Source organism: Sycon ciliatum, chromosome 11 (genome assembly GCF_964019385.1).
Source record: "Sycon ciliatum chromosome 11, ocSycCili1.1, whole genome shotgun sequence".
Lineage (NCBI taxonomy): Eukaryota > Metazoa > Porifera > Calcarea > Leucosolenida > Sycettidae > Sycon > Sycon ciliatum.
Window position 1 is genome coordinate 11747268 of NC_088653.1, and position 17827 is coordinate 11765094.

General features: G+C 49.2%; 2 protein-coding genes across 2 annotated transcripts in view; both read right to left on the reverse strand.

The window, feature by feature from the left end:
* LOC135827730 (metal transporter CNNM4-like) overlaps positions 1-17827 on the reverse strand; it is a gene marked incomplete in the record, with an annotated part of 156797 nt that overhangs the window by 101198 nt on the left and 37772 nt on the right.
* LOC135827731 (calcium homeostasis endoplasmic reticulum protein-like) lies at positions 811-2675 on the reverse strand. Its single transcript, XM_065340182.1, has 2 exons — positions 2082-2675; positions 811-1272 (listed from the first exon to the last, which is right to left on the reverse strand). The coding sequence occupies exons 1-2, from the start codon at positions 2644-2646 to the stop codon at positions 1229-1231; spliced, it is 609 nt and encodes a 202-aa protein (XP_065196254.1). The 5' UTR covers positions 2647-2675; the 3' UTR covers positions 811-1228.

A 17827-nucleotide genomic window follows, 5' to 3' on the forward strand; every position in this document is an offset into this window, starting at 1 on the left:
TCCTCTGCACAATCCGGCTTCTGTCGTGGCGACTCATCTACTTTGCAATAGACCAATCCCCTTATTATACTGGGTTCGAGCACGGGGCAACCTCACTCGCGATCGAGCTAGTTTTTGAACGTGACAGCATCTTTGACAGTGTGTTTCAGGTTTGTTTTGGAATGTCTTCTGCTTAGTTCAAGTGGTTTGCAATGGCTTCGAGCGGTGCTGAACCTCCTGCTGGTTGGAGCAGAGTCTCCGAGAGAGACATGGACTGTGATGCAGCTACAGGATTTTTTCAAGGCGCGGGAGGGAACGATCTCGGGCCACAAACAGGAGTTTCTCCAGAGGTGAGTTTTTTTATTTGTTGAAATATTCGAATCGCGAATCGTGTTGTGAGATTTATTTTGTGCCTAGGCTACAGCAGACCGTATTTCTTTCTCCTTGAGATCGGTGCTTCTTTGTCTATTTTGCTCATGCCCATCATCCACCACTGCACACACAACGAAATGCGGGTGTGCAGGCATACTGCACAAGATCTTCTTGCCCAAGAAAACATTTTGTGAAAAACTCGCAACAGCAACAGCATCAGACACTGGCTTCCGCAACAAACAAGCAAACAACAACCAGCAGCCGCATCCCTATGGACCAATAAGCAACTAGAGCATGTGCAACGGCTATCCAGAGTCAACCACACGTGCAACAGCATACTATTCGTAACAGCGGCTATACTGCCAGTGCATATGAAGAACAATCATATACACAGAGCCAGCAGCATCATTTTTAGCAATGACGGTTTGACGTATGGTACCAATAGAACAGCAGGGTGGGTGGGTGGGCAACTTTCTGTCTGGCAAGAAGAAAAATAATGAACAGCACTCTGCGCCAGCACGCTTTTCCAGCGGCCGCGGTGCCCTCGCACCCATCGGTGACCACGAGCAAAAATCTACAAAGAACATTATTTCTCGTTTATTTCGCTGCGTTCAGCCAACGAGAAATGAACACTTCTTTGTCTATTTTGCTCATGCCCATCATCCACCACTGCACACACAACGAAATGCGGGGTGTGCAGGCATACTGCACAAGACAGACAAAGCATAGCCGTCACTGTGAAAACCTGGCATGATCTCTACCAGCTGGAGCGTTTAGGATACTGGCTCCCACTTTCTCAGCGTGACACCTGGTGTCTTCCATCACGCAGCCATGCCCACCACCTCGACACCAGCAGCAGCGATACGGCAACAGTTGCCTATCTCGGATCCTGGATCCCAACAACGCGGCACCCGGTGCCACCTACAGCATGCACCACACAACACCAGAGCAACAGAGCAACACGGCAGTAAATGTTCCTACATAAAGTGAGTACAGCAAACACCAACCGGTAGAGCCTTGTCTCGTACCATCGCAAGCCTGGCAGTCACTGCAATTAACTTTAAACGATTTTAATATTAAAATATGAACGATTATCTCACTAATGCACACGACACCAACTAAGCACAGTTGCCCAGCTGCAACGACTTTAAACCCCTCCCCCCTGTTAACCCGCAACAACCAAGCCCTCGACCGCTCGGGGCCCTGGAACTGAAGCACAACGTGCTTATATAAACAGAAACAAATAAATAAATAATGCAACTCTCTCACTGATTGCACTGGATGCCAAATAAGCTAAAGCAATTCTAACAACATGAGACCCCCCAGCCCACAGTAATGTCAACGTGGCATGGCTTGCTGACCTGGTTGGCCTGCAGTGTTAGCCCGCTGGGGACAGAACTTGACATAATGACCCGGCTGCCCACACCGGTGGCACACACCCGAGCGGAAATTGCCCATCGGCGCATGCATAGCTAGAGGCGGGTGGCTAAGTGGCATCACGGCCCCCTGCATGGTATGGATTGGGTTTGGCATGGTTGGGCCCCGCACCACCCCAGCTACCTTCTTCTTAGACCCTTCAGCCTGGATCGCAGCCTGCAGACGTTTCTGCTTTTTGGCTCCCCCAACTAGTGCCATCAGCTGATCCCCTTCCTGAAAGGATGTTGCCACCTGATGGCCGTGCTTCTCCGCAATCACAAGCCACTCTTGCCTCTCCTTCAGCAACCTCTCACCTTTTTTCGCTGCCTTCCTTCTCCTCTTCTTGGACTTTGCCGACCTCACATCGTGCAGCAGATCCAGGAGCTCGGCATTCAGCTCGAATTGTTTCGCGTAGCTTGTCGTCTTCCAGCTCGCGACGTCGCCGGCGGCAGACCTTGCTTTCCGCTTTGGCGACCTCGACCGGGATCGTGACGAGTCCGAGGAGGAAGATCGTGACGATGATGATGATGGCGACCCTGACTGTGCTGAATCCCTTGGTCGTTTCCTTTTCAGGGATCTGCCACGGGCTGTCAGCTCACTGACACTCCTTTCGAGCATCCGGATTTTCATCCCCAGCAGCTCCCTCTCCGCCATGAGCTGGGAATGCGGCATTCTATTAATCGGTGACGCCGGAGCCTGCGTCTCAGCTCCGCGGGGGACTTGCTCTTCTACTGCAGTCTCGTATTCCGACGAGGTGTTTCCAACTATGTCAGAGTTGGGAAACTCGAACACAGACAAGTCACCTCTCCTCCTACCACTACCTCTGCCTCTGCCAGAGGCCACCTGCCCGGCGCTTGCAACACGTCCACGTCGACCCATTCTGTATCCGGCAAATATTACAAAATAATCGAAATCCGCGATATTCATGTTAAAACAAAATGGCGTCACGATTTATTGAAAGTGGTATAGTTGGTGGTACGAGTGTTCAAACCCATTTGAACTTCATACTGTTCGTCTTCTTTTTGACATGCTCTCTTTCCATCGTCCTTAGCTTTTGTTTGTTGAGAGCTGTTTTGGCTTTCTCCTATACCTCTGGGGGATGCCAAGTGATGGTTTTGAGAGGCTGGTGATGGCTGGGAGCGAGAGTTTGCCGATCGGCGTCGTCCTCGCTATAGCGATGAAAATACTAGTTACTGCGCACCTGGCAGATATCAGAACACGTCGGAGTGTCCAGGAGCAAAGGAATCTTGGGTTTTCACTGGAATCTAGTTCCTCCAGCATCGTGTAGCCCACCGTCGGTGAATGGCGGTCCAGAAAGGTCGAACCTGGTCTTCTGCAGCATCTCGCAGTCCTGTGAGGCACACTGAATACGCCTGTCATGTATTCTACAAATATAAATCACGAAGTAGTGGACTTTACAGTGATGAGTGTATCCTGTATGCTGCAAAAGACGCAGGAAATGTGACTGGTGTCTGTACACTCAGTGACTGGACGCCAACACCCCAGTCTTCTCCTGCATGATCTGTTTGACATTGACATTATGCAGTAGGTCGGCATCATGACCTGGTTTGGCAGCTATCGGCGTAATAGTATCTGCCTGGTTGGATGTAGCAGGTTGGTGTTTGCTCGTCGTCCAGTCCGGAATTTTCTTGTAACTCACGGTGGAGTACGCGCAGGGTTTGTGATCATCCCTGTTCACTTCAATATTATCAAACACAACGTTCCCTTTGTCACTCATCTTATCCTGAGTACTGAATTTGCTGACAATATTGCACCACACTTGTCACAACCTACCACCACTGCTGGCGGTGGCGACTGGTTCGTCAATGGCGGTGACCAGGCTGACTGACTAGCTTCGAGACAGCGGCCTCGTTGTCAACCCCGCGGCAGCCTTAAGGTTGATTTTATCGATCCAGCCTCAGCGCCATGTTGACGATGCCCTAGTGACTGTGTGTCATGGATTGCCTTGCCATCAGCGGTCATTGCCGTCCACCTTGGTGCAGCCCTCAACAACTGGCTCAGCCCATGGGAGTCTCAAGTGGACAAAGTTGTTGCCAAAGTAGCTCAGAAGATTGGTGCATCGTGGTGTAGGTGAGCACATAACTAGGACTTCCCAGCGCCTATTTGTCCAGGCTGCGATACTATGTGACATGCTGTACTGCACATTCTTTTCAGCACTGCAAGGCCGGCAGCTGGACCGACTGCAGGGGCCGCGCACATGCAGGCCGCCTATTGCCAGTGCAGCATTCTGGAACGTCCCTTCCTTCTGAGATCCGTGGAATAATACCTTTCTTTGCTTCAAAGCAAGTTGCTTACCTTTCTGTTGTGCTCCCAGTGTCCTTACAACAATAACCTACAGCAATGTTTTATTTTCCTTTCCATTCCCCAACCAATGAATACTACGATGTCGATTCTATTTCTGAATACTTTATTGTGTGCCCGCGCACGCACGTGTTTGTGTGTGTGTGTGTATACCTCACTCTCCACTCGAAGTTCTGTTCCCCATCACTGGAACACTGCCTGTTCTTTCAGGACCTGCCATCATCTGCGGATGGGCATTCAATGATTGTATTGTGTGTGTGTTTCATTCAGAATCAGATCCGCTACCGTTGCTATAAGAGAAAATCTGTGGGTTCACATCCAGTGCATTTGTAGATTTGCGTGCTTTTCTTGCCACGGGCGCATACATGGGACATTGTGTGTGCGTGTGTGTGTGTGTGTGTGTGCGTCTGTGTGTATGGGGATATTGTCTGTATCGGCTTTTGGTACTAATGTTCAGGCCTGTGCTTGCATGTGTGAACATGACATTGTTCGGTTCTGTGCATGCTATTGCTATGTTGTATATTATTGTATGTATGTGTGCATTTCCACGAACAGTGTAGATGAGCGTGGAGAGTGCATTGATCCCTCATCAGCCACTTCCCCTTGCGCTTACGAGAGTTTTTTCTGCGTACCTCTCATTTTTATTTGTTTCTCTCTGATACTGTATTGATGCCGGTACCTGTACCTCGATGTGTTCCTCTATATTATTCTGCAGTCACCTTTAACCTTCGGTCAAGTTAACGTTTATTGTGCTCTATTTATCGTGCGAATCAAAATAAACAATAATAACACAAGTCGTGCTAGAGTGACGACATGTGCGTGTAGTAGGGTTGATGCGATGGGACATTATAATTAGGTGGAACAGAACACAAATTGGGCAGATTGATTGGGCATCATTGATTGTGCTCAGTCCGAACAGTGAACATAATATTTATCTCCAGTGACAGACTGTAGCGGCTAGCCTCCAATAGGTAGCTGGCACTAGTCGCTACTGCTTGTTTGACAGGTGCCGCCAGAACCCCTGTTGTGTCATGCTATAGATGCACATGCCCTATTCTGGGGCATACTGAGGTACTTTGATTTTGTTGACTGCATGTAGACAGCATCCAATAGTAGTACTCGTAGACCTTGGCTCTTTGTAGGTCAACCACCATCGCATGGATCGATCGGTGACTATGCACTTGGAGGTTGGAATAGCCCGCGCTGAACAGATCTTGCCATGGCCCAGGGAGTGAACTCGCTTACTCGACTATCCCGGTTTTAGTTAACCAGCATGAGTGGTGCAATTTGTCCATACCATGTTGCGAGCTCACAGTTGTTTGGGCAGGTTTTGAGCTGCACCACGAAACAAAGCGAAATAACGGCGTGACTGTCGAGCAAGGAAGCGGCGAGACGGCACTTCCAGGACGAGACAGGCAGTAGAGATGTGTTCACAGCACGAGCAACCTCTCAAACCCTGCCGGTACTCCACAGTTACAAGAAAATGTCGGACTGGACTACGCGCCAATGCAAACCTGCTACATCTACCCAGGCAGATAGCTGCCAACCCAGGCCAATGTCGACCCACTGCATACCGGTATGTCAATGTCAAACAGATCCTGCAGGAGAAGACTGAGATGATATTGGCGTCCAGTGTACGGACACCAGTCACATTTCCTGTGTCTTTTGCAGCATACAGGATAGACTCATCACTGTAAAGTCCACTACTTCGTGATTTTTATTTGTAGAATACATGACAGGCGTATTCAGTGTGCCTCGCAGGACTGCGAGATGCTGCAGAAGACCAGGTTCGACCTTTCTGGACCGCCATTCACCAACGGTGGGCTACACGATGCTGGATGAACTAGATTCCAGTGAAAACCCAAGATTCCTTTGCTCCTGGACGCTCCGACGTGTTGTGATATCTGCCAGGTGCGCAGTAACTAGTATTTTCATCGCTATAGCGAGGACGACGCCGATCGGCAAACTCTCGCTCACAGCCATCACCAGCCTCTCAAAACCATCACTTGGTATCCCCCAGAGGTATAGGAGAAAGCCAAAACAGCTCTCAACAAACAAAAGCTAAGGACGATGGAAAGAGAGCATGTCAAAAAGAAGACGAACAGTATGAAGTTCAAATGGTTTTGAACACTCGTACCACCAACTATACCACTTTCAATAAATCGTGACGCCATTTTGTTTTAACACGCATACGGTCCATTCCTGGCCGAGACTGGCAACTTTCTGTCTGGCAAGAAGAAAAATAATGAACAGCACTCTGCGCCAGCACGCTTTTCCAGCGGCCGCGGTGCCCTCGCACCCATCGGTGACCACGTGCAAAAATCTACAAAGAACATTATTTCTCGTTTATTTCGCTGCGTTCAGCCAACGAGAAATGAACACTGAAGATAATAGTAAACTTTTTCTGGTCTGCCTTTTCCTCTCCAGAGCCATCTTCTATGAAGGTAACCGTGGTGCTGCCAAGTCACCAAGTCGCGATCGTTATCAGCAGCCCTGAAGTGGAAAAATCGATTTTCCAACGATCTGGTTGGACATCAGCCACTAAAGTACTTCTGATTTGCCTGTAGTGACAACAGCAGCCTTCCTTGGACACCTTGCAAAGACAGGAAAAGCCACTGCATGTTCAGAGTGAACTATTTTATAGTATATTTAATGTGAGACGGGCTGTTTACGCCCAAGATGAAGATAGTTTTTTCCGTTTCTATACCTTCCTAATAAAATACATTGTTACAGAGCTTTCGGTCATACTCCGCTGTACTACATCCTCAACCCGCCACCACCATGCGCTCTTGGCCGAACTAATGCACGAAGCATACACACACCAGCACAGCAAGGACACTTCCGTTGACAGATATTGTTACCGCCTCTAGACAGCTGTTTCGTTTCTTCGAGCTCATCGTTAGAGGAGGATAGTAGCTGGATACTAATGATGATATAATATAAGATGATAGACGGTTTATGGTCCGATATTGATGATTGGAGATCTAAGAAAGCAATGACAGTGATTGCGAAATGGATAATATTATCATGATTATATGCCAGTCTGGTAATGCGTTGTATTGGTGGACAGTATATTGAAATCATCACTGCATTCGATGCAAATATTGCTATACCTTCAGTATTGGAAAAAAGATTAAGAGAACCTGGTTGATTTGGTTGCATCTGCGACTGGCTACTGGGTGTTGTGATCAGCAATGTTACCATGGGAGAAAATAAGAGCGCAAGGATCTGTTGGGTCTTGTTGTGCCGTGCCGGTGCGAGAACCCTAAGTGCATGGCAAAATAGAACTGTTTCATCCACAATGCAGAATGTCTTGCGGTACATGGCATTGATGACTGAACATCTCGCCAGCTCGCCCAAACGGAGGAACAAGACATCTTTCCAGCTCAGCTAGCCATATACCGTGAAACGGATGATTAACTTGTGCCACGCATGCCAGCTTCTGTTCCATTCGGCCCAGGCTTAGACACATCAATGCCAATAGCAGCTGATCCTCCATTACATGCTCATTGGCGATTTACGGCCACCTCCAACTGCATTCGCCGTCCCTCAGCTTCCGTCTTCGCAGATCTGGCGCGGCGCAGTACATTTTCTCAGCTTCCGTCTTCGCAGATCTGGCGCGGCGCAGTACATTTTCTCGGCTAGGCTCAAAGAAGTCCCACAGAGCGGTCCAAACACCTGAAGGCAAACCAGTCAGAAACTGGAGCGGCTCAGAGTCTTTCTTTATGTTATTGTACGTAAGCTGTTTTTCGGCTTTCTTCACCCCAGTCCTCACATCGTCCAACTGCTCCACGAGACTGTACACGAGCTCTACTTGCTGCCAGCTCCTGATGCAGATGCTGCACTTCCATTACAGGACCAAACTGCACTAAGCCAGGTTCCTTTCCAACTCAAAGTACCGTTGCCTCTCAGCAAAATACTGGTTTGGGAGCATGGGGAGCTCGTGATGCAGACGCTGCACTTCCATGACCGAACTGCACTAGGCTCAGCAAATACTGTTTTGCGAGCATGGGGAGCAGGGCGTCCAGACTCCACTCTCTTGCGAAAAGCAAACCTGGTACCGTAGGACAGCTGTTTGGGTTCCTGGACTCATCCTGCCCTTGTAGAGCTGGGCAAAACGATTTCGATTTCGGGATCGAAATGATCGCTGCAACTCAAATATTCAGAGTGACCCTAAAACTACGTCCTAAGTCCTTCGTCACGGGGCATAGCCTGGATCCGCTTGCTCCAGGCCGCTGTGGCTCCACACGAGGAAAGGAGTGAAATGACTTGTTTGCTTCGTCCTCCTGTTCTGACAGTGAGGAACGCAGCAATGATCCTGAGAAGGCATCCTGAAGTCGTAAAAAGGAAGACGTCTAAACAAAAACAAAACAGCTCAAATCAAAAGTCCTTGTGACATTTTTTGTAGACAGGCTTGCACTGCATTTAGATTTCGCGTGCTCTGCACTTCGCATGCGAGAAGTCGCGCACAGCCGAGGTGAGGTTGGTCGCGTGTGTGCAGCATGCATGATCCCACGCGACTGCGGAGTTGCCCCCTTGCTCGAACCCAGAAGCGTTCGATACAGTCTGGCATCGATGCCTACTTGCTAAGCTTGAGTCCATTTTTCTAGTACTAGTCCGTGAGCCAAATCTCAGAATCGGCTGTTTTAGCATCGACCGTTGCACCCAGAGAGGGACAAATCGTCCTTCAGCACACCGCTTCAGGATGGTATCCTGAAGCGATTTCCACTTGTTGGACAATTCGAAACTGATCCAGGGAGGTCACAGAAGACGCCAAACATCCAACTTACTTTGCTCTCTGACAGCAGCGGCCATTTTCGCCTTCTTCACTTGATTTTTTGCGCTTGTTCACGGATTCTCATTTTTTGAAGCCATGAGCAGATTCCACGAGTGCACATAACGCGGAAACCAGTGCACAAAACTAGATTTGAATTTTTTTTACCGCTGAGAATTATCAATCCGGATCATGCATGCAAACTGCAGCAAAGTTACAATGCATTCGTTCAGAACTAAACTGACTTCAAAGAATGTCCTAAATACCTCTCGAGATATTTGTTCACCACTTCCTAGGCGTAGAAGACTGTAGTGAGTAACCTTCTGGAGCGAATGGCGGACTCTGCCCCGAGCATGAACTTCTTTTCATCCTGTTCAAGGTCAAATATTACTCAGTTTGCGTTGAAGAATAACAATTACATTCGTGAATGGCTGAACTGAGAATACCCTAATGATTTCTCTTGGATTTCGTATCCCAAGTTCCTCTACTTGGCTGGATAAATCGCCTCTTGACTTCATCATACTGGAATTGGACTTGTAGATAATAGCGAGCAATGAATTGGTGAGTGAAGTATATTTATAATAACCACTCCATTACTGAATACATGTACGTAGAATACTCCAGTATAGAATGATATGAACACTGAAGCTAATGTGACATTACGGTAGTACAATAGGAAGTACGTCACCACTGTTGTAAATGCACGCGCTGATCCTATCCAACCTGACAGCCAATGCAAGAGGTTGGAATTGGCTATTGATTGCCTAACACACTCATACAGTACCAAAAACTATCTGTCATTGCTCATTTTCCACTCAACATAACACAGTTGGAAATCGCCAGCTAGGTGCACATCTTGGCACATAATGTGTGCTATCGCAGTCCACCGCAGTACACAGTAATACACAGATAACTACCGATATAAGATGATGCCACATACACGCATACGCGTGCACCCACACCCACACGCGTGCGCATGCGCGCGCACACACACACACACACACACACACACACACACACACACACACACACACACACATGAAGCAGCTGCCGAATCCGACTATGCAGTCTCCCAGACACGCGTGCACGGGCACACACACGAACCAGCTGCCGAATCCAACTATACATTCTCTCAGGCATGCGTGCACATCCACACACGCGCGCGCGTGTGCGCACATACACATGAACCAGCTGCCGAATCCGTTTATGCAGTCTCCCAGGCACGCGCGCACACACACACACACATGGACCAGCTGCCGAATCCGACTATGCAGTCTCCCAGGCACGCAACCCCAATGGCAATGGGAGAAGAACAGACTCCAGGAGGACGCCGGATCAGGAGGAGGACCCACCTCAGTGAGTGCAAAATGACCGATGCCCGTTGTCTGTTGTGGTCCTGCTGCCGTCAGTTATAAATTGATCTCTCTTCACAAGACGGACAGCGACCGAACGAAGGAAAAGCAGATGTCCCTGATGCCTGCCTGATCACCGAGGCAGAGTCCAGTAGCGGATGGGAGTGAAGGCAATCTAGGGATGCACGTGTGGTCGGCCAAAGCTCCTCTGCTGCGAAACCAGCAACAGCATGTCCCGCGGCCGGAACACACTTCCTGTCTTGTCCTGAACATTGCCGTTTCCGGTTACATGTCCCCTCGTGTGAGGGGCCGACAGACATGGAGAGTTTGGCTGAGGCGCTGCTCGCATCAACGTCCTAGCGAGATCTAGACTTTTCTTGAATCCATTTGTTGCAGTTGTGCAGCTGGAACCCTCGGGTTGACTTGCAACATGATCGCTTTGGCTGCAGTGAGCTAAAACCCACCACTGACCTGAAACACGGATCACACTGACCACAGTGATTGTGGCAACACCGTGCCCCGACACCCACCATCCGGCCCGCAGTTGTAGCCTGGGGTGGTCTCACCAACAAAGGAAAGCGCCTAGCACGCACACACATGCACCCGCGCGCGCACACACAAACATGCACGCGCGCGCGCGCACACACACACATGTACGCACGAGCACACACACATGCACGCACGCGCGCACACGCACGCGCACACACAGAAACGTGCACGCACACACGCATGCACACACTGGCACACATACACAGACAATGGTATAGTATGTTCCTCGTCAAGCAGCCAGGTGCTCTGGCTTGGACCTCCAGCAGCGCTGGTTTCGCCCTTGCTACTTGTCGTCTTGCCCTCTCCAGTGCTGCCTGCAACAAAACATTCCCTTCCGTAAACTCTGGGTGGACCAGTTCTCGGTGTTGTGTTGACACCGTGCTCTGCTTTCATGGCATTCGTTGTTCGTATCAGCCACTAAGCTCCTGGTAGGTAGCCCCTTGTTGGCCTTAGGATGTGGCTCTGGGTTCACTACTACATGCACATCACTGTCAGTAAGTATAGATAAAGCAAAATCAGAGGCACTGGTCTTCTCCAGTGTTGCAAATGCTCAGGATCACATGCGTGCAATTGGTGTAGCACTTTCCATGATACCAGCCACACCATTTGCTCTTCCCTGAGCCCTTGTGCTGGCAAAGAAAATCCCAGACATGGTCGTCCTTCTCTCGAACAGCGCTGACGATGCGACGCCAACTTGTAGTCTCGATATTACTCGCTGCAGGCTTCTCGTTTCCACTAAATTGGGTGCTGTCACACAGACATAAATTCCAGCAATATTACTCCGCTGGGCTGTCATTTGCCACTTCGTTGCCGTCAGCTGCCCCATCTGGCACCTCGCTGCCACTAGAAACGTCTTCCTCCTCTTCCATTGTTGTCAAACAACATCAATGTACACGAAAGGAATAAACTTCAATAAAGTGATCACAAAACCCCAAATCCATATTGTCGTCAACGTCGTTATCTTCTAAAAAATAAATTATTTTTCCTCATTCCACCCGAAATCGTACTTTTGTGCTTACTCGTCCGATGCACACCTCACCACTCGCGTAAAAATATTTGTTCTCACGGTGGAATTTGGTCGAGAAAAGAAGCCCTCCCGAAGGTCTCTGGATCGGTTCTGGAACGTCCAACAAGCGAAAACGTATCCTTTGTGATGTCCTTGACCAACACTGTAAGCGGCGACTTGTCCCTCCGAGAGTGCAACGGCACTTGTGATTTTGAGTTTTGGCTCACGGACTATACGTGGTACAGCTCTGCAGTGGCTGTCGTCATATTTGTCGTCCCGTCATCAAACTGTCCGTGTCTCTGCTTCCTTGTCCGATCCTTTAGTAGGCTTTACCTGTAGTGTCTGGTGTTCCACAGGGGTCCATACTGGGTCCACTCCTTTTCTTAAAGGGGAAGTTAAGGCAAAAATTAAAATTTCACCAGTTGTAGTCTTCGGGGTGCTGAGTCGAATGGTTGTGGTCCGAGGAAGCTGAGACGCTCCCTTCCTACTTGAATCCCAATCGAACTCGCACACTTCCACCGAAACTGGGTGACTGCGCCCTACTAGATGGGGATTTGTATGCAAAATGTCACTAAAAGCGCCATTTCGTTCTTATAAAAGCACGGATGACCGCGATTGGCCCATATGTTGTAGTCTTTTGGACGCTGAGTCGACTGGTTTTGGTCCGAAAAGGCTGCGATGCGGCGTTCCTCCTTTATTCCCAATCGAACATGGTTGAAGAAGCGGTCACGTGCTCCTGCGTACTCCAGTCACCTGGTCACCGTGCCTGCAGGGTACAACTTACTAGCCTGTTTGCCTTTTTTTGGGTGCAGTCATGTCACTCGAGTTGAACTCGAGTTGAACCTTGGTGTGAAAGTTGTCACCTGCTGGCGTGGTGACCAGGTGATTTGGGCACCCAGGACCACGTGACCACTTCTTCAACCATGTTCGATTGGGAATAAAGGAGGAACGCTGCATCGCAGCCTTTTCGGACCAAAACCAGTCGACTCAGCGTCCAAAAGACTACAACATATGGGCCAATCGCGGTCATCTGTGCTTTTATAAGAACGAAATGGCGCTTTTAGTGACATTTTGCATACAAATCCCCATCTCGTAGGGCGCAGTCACCCAGTTTCGGTGGAAGTGCGCGAGTTCGATTGGGATTCAAGTAGGAAGGGAGCGTCTCAGCTTCCTCGGACCAAGACCATTCGACTCAGCACCCGGAAGACCACAACTGGTGAAATTTTAATGTTTGCCTTAACTTCCCCTTTAACTTATGTGAACAATCTGCCCTCTCTAGTTCCAGACGTCTCTAGTTCCAGACACTGCACTGTTGTGCTCTGACAGCTCGCCGTCCAACCTCGTTACCTCCATGCAGACCGGCATTAACTCCACCATGGCATGGGTGGAAGCTTGGAAGCTGAGGCCCAACATCGCGAAGACCGAAGCAATGTTCATCAGCCCATCGCCGCCTACTCAGTCGTTGAACTTTCCAGGAGCCAATGCTAACGTTAAAATTGTTCATGAACACAAACACCTATTCGACAGCCATATGTCCTGGTCCCCACAGGTCCAGTCAGTATGCAAGCGAGCTAGCTCCTCCCTTGGCATGTTGCAACCTCACTGCCACCATTTAAATGACCATTGCCGAAAATTGTTCTTTACGTCGTATATTCTACCTATATTTGATTACTGTGACACAGCGTGGTGCGGTCTGTCTCAGGCCCTTGTTCAAACTCTGGAAATACACCAGCGTCTGCTTCTAAAAATCCTGTTTCGCAAAAATCAAACATTCTCCTCCCAATGTCTCTACAGTTTAGCTTCAGTATCTCCCCTCTTAGAGCGACACCAGCAACATCTTTGCATCCTTGTACACATGATCTTATTAGACCTGGCTCCCAAACACTTTGCTAAGTATAGCTGGTTTGTGTCCAGTGTCCACCAGATCAACACGTCATTCCTTCTCATTACCCCGTGCCAATACCTCCCTGTTTCTGAAATCTCCTATCTTCTCTGCGTACACTCTCTGGTCTTCCCTGCCAACTAGCCTTAAAGCATGCACAGACATTAAGGAGTTCAAGCTTCAGCTTCTTCGTCCTAAATAATCTCACTATTTTCGTCATGCCTCCCCTTGCAGTACTCTCTTTGTTTCTCTCCTTATTATTCAGTTCGCCGTGGTAGGCTACCACCCGACTTCTCATATATATTGGCAGTCTTCTGACGAGCCAGGAGATGTTGAATTAATAAATAAAAAATAAATAAATAAAATTGATGTATAGTTGATGTTCGGTCATGTTGGAAGGAGAAGTGGAGCTACGAGAGTGATGACCTGATTATTCGCAGGGTGAGGGCGACATCGGTTGGACGAGTATGATGGTTACGAAGACAGCTGAACATGATAATTTCCAAAGGTAACTCAAAGTAATTTGGCAATGAAATAATATTTTTTACTGAAGTACCAAAGAAATCAAGTAATGAACAGAAGAAGTAATGTTTTCTCTTTTCCATGTTTATCTCTAACATGCATGGACACCTTGGTATGGGATACTCATGTATTTTGTTGTAATTATGGCCACTTGCAACTTGCAAGTACGGAAAAAGGCACAATTTTCCGAACTTTGAGGCTCCATAAGTACAACAAAGTGAATATATATCCCCGGGTGCCAAAGCATAACGTTAATAATGAGGATTTTACGAGCATAATGGGAGAATCCATGAAAGCATAATTCCATGATTTCGCGAGCATAATCCGCCGGAGCCTAATCAACGAGCTCGAGACGAAATCAAATTTGCAATTATTTTACAGAATTCTGTTCTGTGGTAAATCTGTACACCAGCTCAGCTGTTGACCTTTGGCGATCACCTACGCTCCGTAGCCACCCGTGCACGCCAACGGCTTGGGGTCCTAAAAAATTTTTTTTTAATGCAACCCAATTATTGTGGAAAGGTCACAACAAGAGACAAGATCAAAAGGAAAGCTTTACAATAATAATAATACGAAGTAGTGGTTGCGACTTCGGCGATGATTTGTAAGAAAGGTTTGCTCCCCACACCGGAGCTCGCGCTATTCCGCCGACTTTACTTGACACTTGACTGACTCACGACTGCCATCCAGAGCACACGAGAAGTCCATCGAACCTTCGACTCGGCAAACCTGCAAGAAAGCACCACTCCCTGCTCAATACACAGTGTTTCGGGGAATTCACCCCTCATCAGTTGAGCTTGAGTAGGCTGAGGAAGATTGTGCCTGAATAGCACCACTTATATAGTGCTCTCCAGGCACAAACATCACCAGGGATACAAACTTACAGAGACGCTCCGCTTCCAGCGCGACAAACACCTCGTGAACACCAGATAGCAGCGTGAGTCAGTGTCGCTCCTGGACGGTGAGACAGACGTCGAGGACCCTCGGTCATTCGCAACGCTGTCACCTCCAAACCAACTAGTCGCAAGCCCGCGCTGGGCACAACAGTACGAAGTAGTGGTTGCGACTTCGGCGATGATTTGTAAGAAAGGTTTGCTCCCCACACCGGAGCTCGCGCTATTCCGCCGACTTTACTTGACACTTGACTGACTCACGACTGCCATCCAGAGCACACGAGAAGTCCATCGAATCTTCGACTCGGCAAACCTGCAAGAAAGCACCACTCCCTGCTCAATACACAGTGTTTCGGGGAATTCACCCCTCATCAGTTGAGCTTGAGTAGGCTGAGGAAGATTGTGCCTGAATAGCACCACTTATATAGTGCTCTCCAGGCACAAACATCACCAGGGATACAAACTTACAGAGACGCTCCGCTTCCAGCGCGACAAACACCTCGTGAACACCAGATAGCAGCGTGAGTCAGTGTCGCTCCTGGACGGTGAGACAGACGTCGAGGACCCTCGGTCATTCGCAACGCTGTCACCTCCAAACCAACTAGTCGCAAGCCCGCGCTGGGCACAACAGTACGAAGTAGTGGTTGCGACTTCGGCGATGATTTGTAAGAAAGGTTTGCTCCCCACACCGGAGCTCGCGCTATTCCGCCGACTTTACTTGACACTTGACTGACTCACGACTGCCATCCAGAGCACACGAGAAGTCCATCGAACCTTCGACTCGGCAAACCTGCAAGAAAGCACCACTCCCTGCTCAATACACAGTGTTTCGGGGAATTCACCCCTCATCAGTTGAGCTTGAGTAGGCTGAGGAAGATTGTGCCTGAATAGCACCACTTATATAGTGCTCTCCAGGCACAAACATCACCAGGGATACAAACTTACAGAGACGCTCCGCTTCCAGCGCGACAAACACCTCGTGAACACCAGATAGCAGCGTGAGTCAGTGTCGCTCCTGGACGGTGAGACAGACGTCGAGGACCCTCGGTCATTCGCAACGCTGTCACCTCCAAACCAACTAGTCGCAAGCCCGCGCTGGGCACAACAGTACGAAGTAGTGGTTGCGACTTCGGCGATGATTTGTAAGAAAGGTTTGCTCCCCACACCGGAGCTCGCGCTATTCCGCCGACTTTACTTGACACTTGACTGACTCACGACTGCCATCCAGAGCACACGAGAAGTCCATCGAACCTTCGACTCGGCAAACCTGCAAGAAAGCACCACTCCCTGCTCAATACACAGTGTTTCGGGGAATTCACCCCTCATCAGTTGAGCTTGAGTAGGCTGAGGAAGATTGTGCCTGAATAGCACCACTTATATAGTGCTCTCCAGGCACAAACATCACCAGGGATACAAACTTACAGAGACGCTCCGCTTCCAGCGCGACAAACACCTCGTGAACACCAGATAGCAGCGTGAGTCAGTGTCGCTCCTGGACGGTGAGACAGACGTCGAGGACCCTCGGTCATTCAAGTGTCAAGTAAAGTCGGCGGAATAGCGCGAGCTCCGGTGTGGGGAGCAAACCTTTCTTACAAATCATCGCCGAAGTCGCAACCACTACTTCGTACTGTTCTGCCCAGCGCGGGCTTGCGACTAGTTGGTTTGGAGGTGACAGCGTTGCGAATGACCGAGGGTCCTCGACGTCTGTCTCACCGTCCAGGAGCGACACTGACTCACGCTGCTATCTGGTGTTCACGAGGTGTTTGTCGCGCTGGAAGCGGAGCGTCTCTGTAAGTTTGTATCCCTGGTGATGTTTGTGCCTGGAGAGCACTATATAAGTGGTGCTATTCAGGCACAATCTTCCTCAGCCTACTCAAGCTCAACTGATGAGGGGTGAATTCCCCGAAACACTGTGTATTGAGCAGGGAGTGGTGCTTTCTTGCAGGTTTGCCGAGTCGAAGGTTCGATGGACTTCTCGTGTGCTCTGGATGGCAGTCGTGAGTCAGTCAAGTGTCAAGTAAAGTCGGCGGAATAGCGCGAGCTCCGGTGTGGGGAGCAAACCTTTCTTACAAATAATAATAATAATAATAATAATAATAATAAAACGTAGCCTGTAAAATGTAAAAAGTCACTGAGTACAGTTTAATTCAATATCCATGTCCAGTATTTATAATAAAAATAATCTGCTGCAATTTATAGATTCTCACATGCGAGCAACCTGGGCCTCAGCAACAACCAGCTCAGCAGACTCCGGATGCCGAACCGATCGCTCACGGAAAAGACCCCGTGAACCCCGCAAACACATGATGCATGATCGCAACAGGGCAAATGAGAGACGGCATCTGATGTAAGATATTACGTGGGAGTACTGCTCCTTCCTCCTTTCCGCTCTCAATAACGCGATTCGGCGATAGAGTGATGTCGCCGCTCTTACCATGCCACCACTTGCCGACAGCACAACAGGCATGAACGTCGCATGCTCCACCTCTCTCACTCTCTCTTCATAACATCGTCGCTTTTCTTTTTCATGACGCCGATAGACAGTGGTGTGTGGTGCAGATCGATTTGAGCGTGCATGACATGGGCTTGGGGTCCTAAACAGAGCCGCCCACATCCTCACCCCCGCCGGCCGGACGACAGTGTATAAGGCGTTCGTACGACCAGTCATGGAGTATGCGCCTCTTGTATGGATGGGAGCTGCGCAGAGTCACCTCCACCGTCTGAACAATGTTCAGCGCCGCGCACTCCATGCTATCGGCC

What these genes read in the sequence shown, in the direction of transcription:
- LOC135827731 (XM_065340182.1), bottom strand. Translation starts at nt 2,646, where the DNA reads ATGGGTCGACGTGGACGTGTTGCAAGCGCCGGGCAGGTGGCCTCTGGC. An exon ending in AAGGAAGGCAGCGAAAAAAG is followed by an intron (nt 1,273 to 2,081) that starts GTGAGAGGTTGC and finishes TGCATGCTGTAG; the next exon opens with GTGGCACCGGGTGCCGCGTT.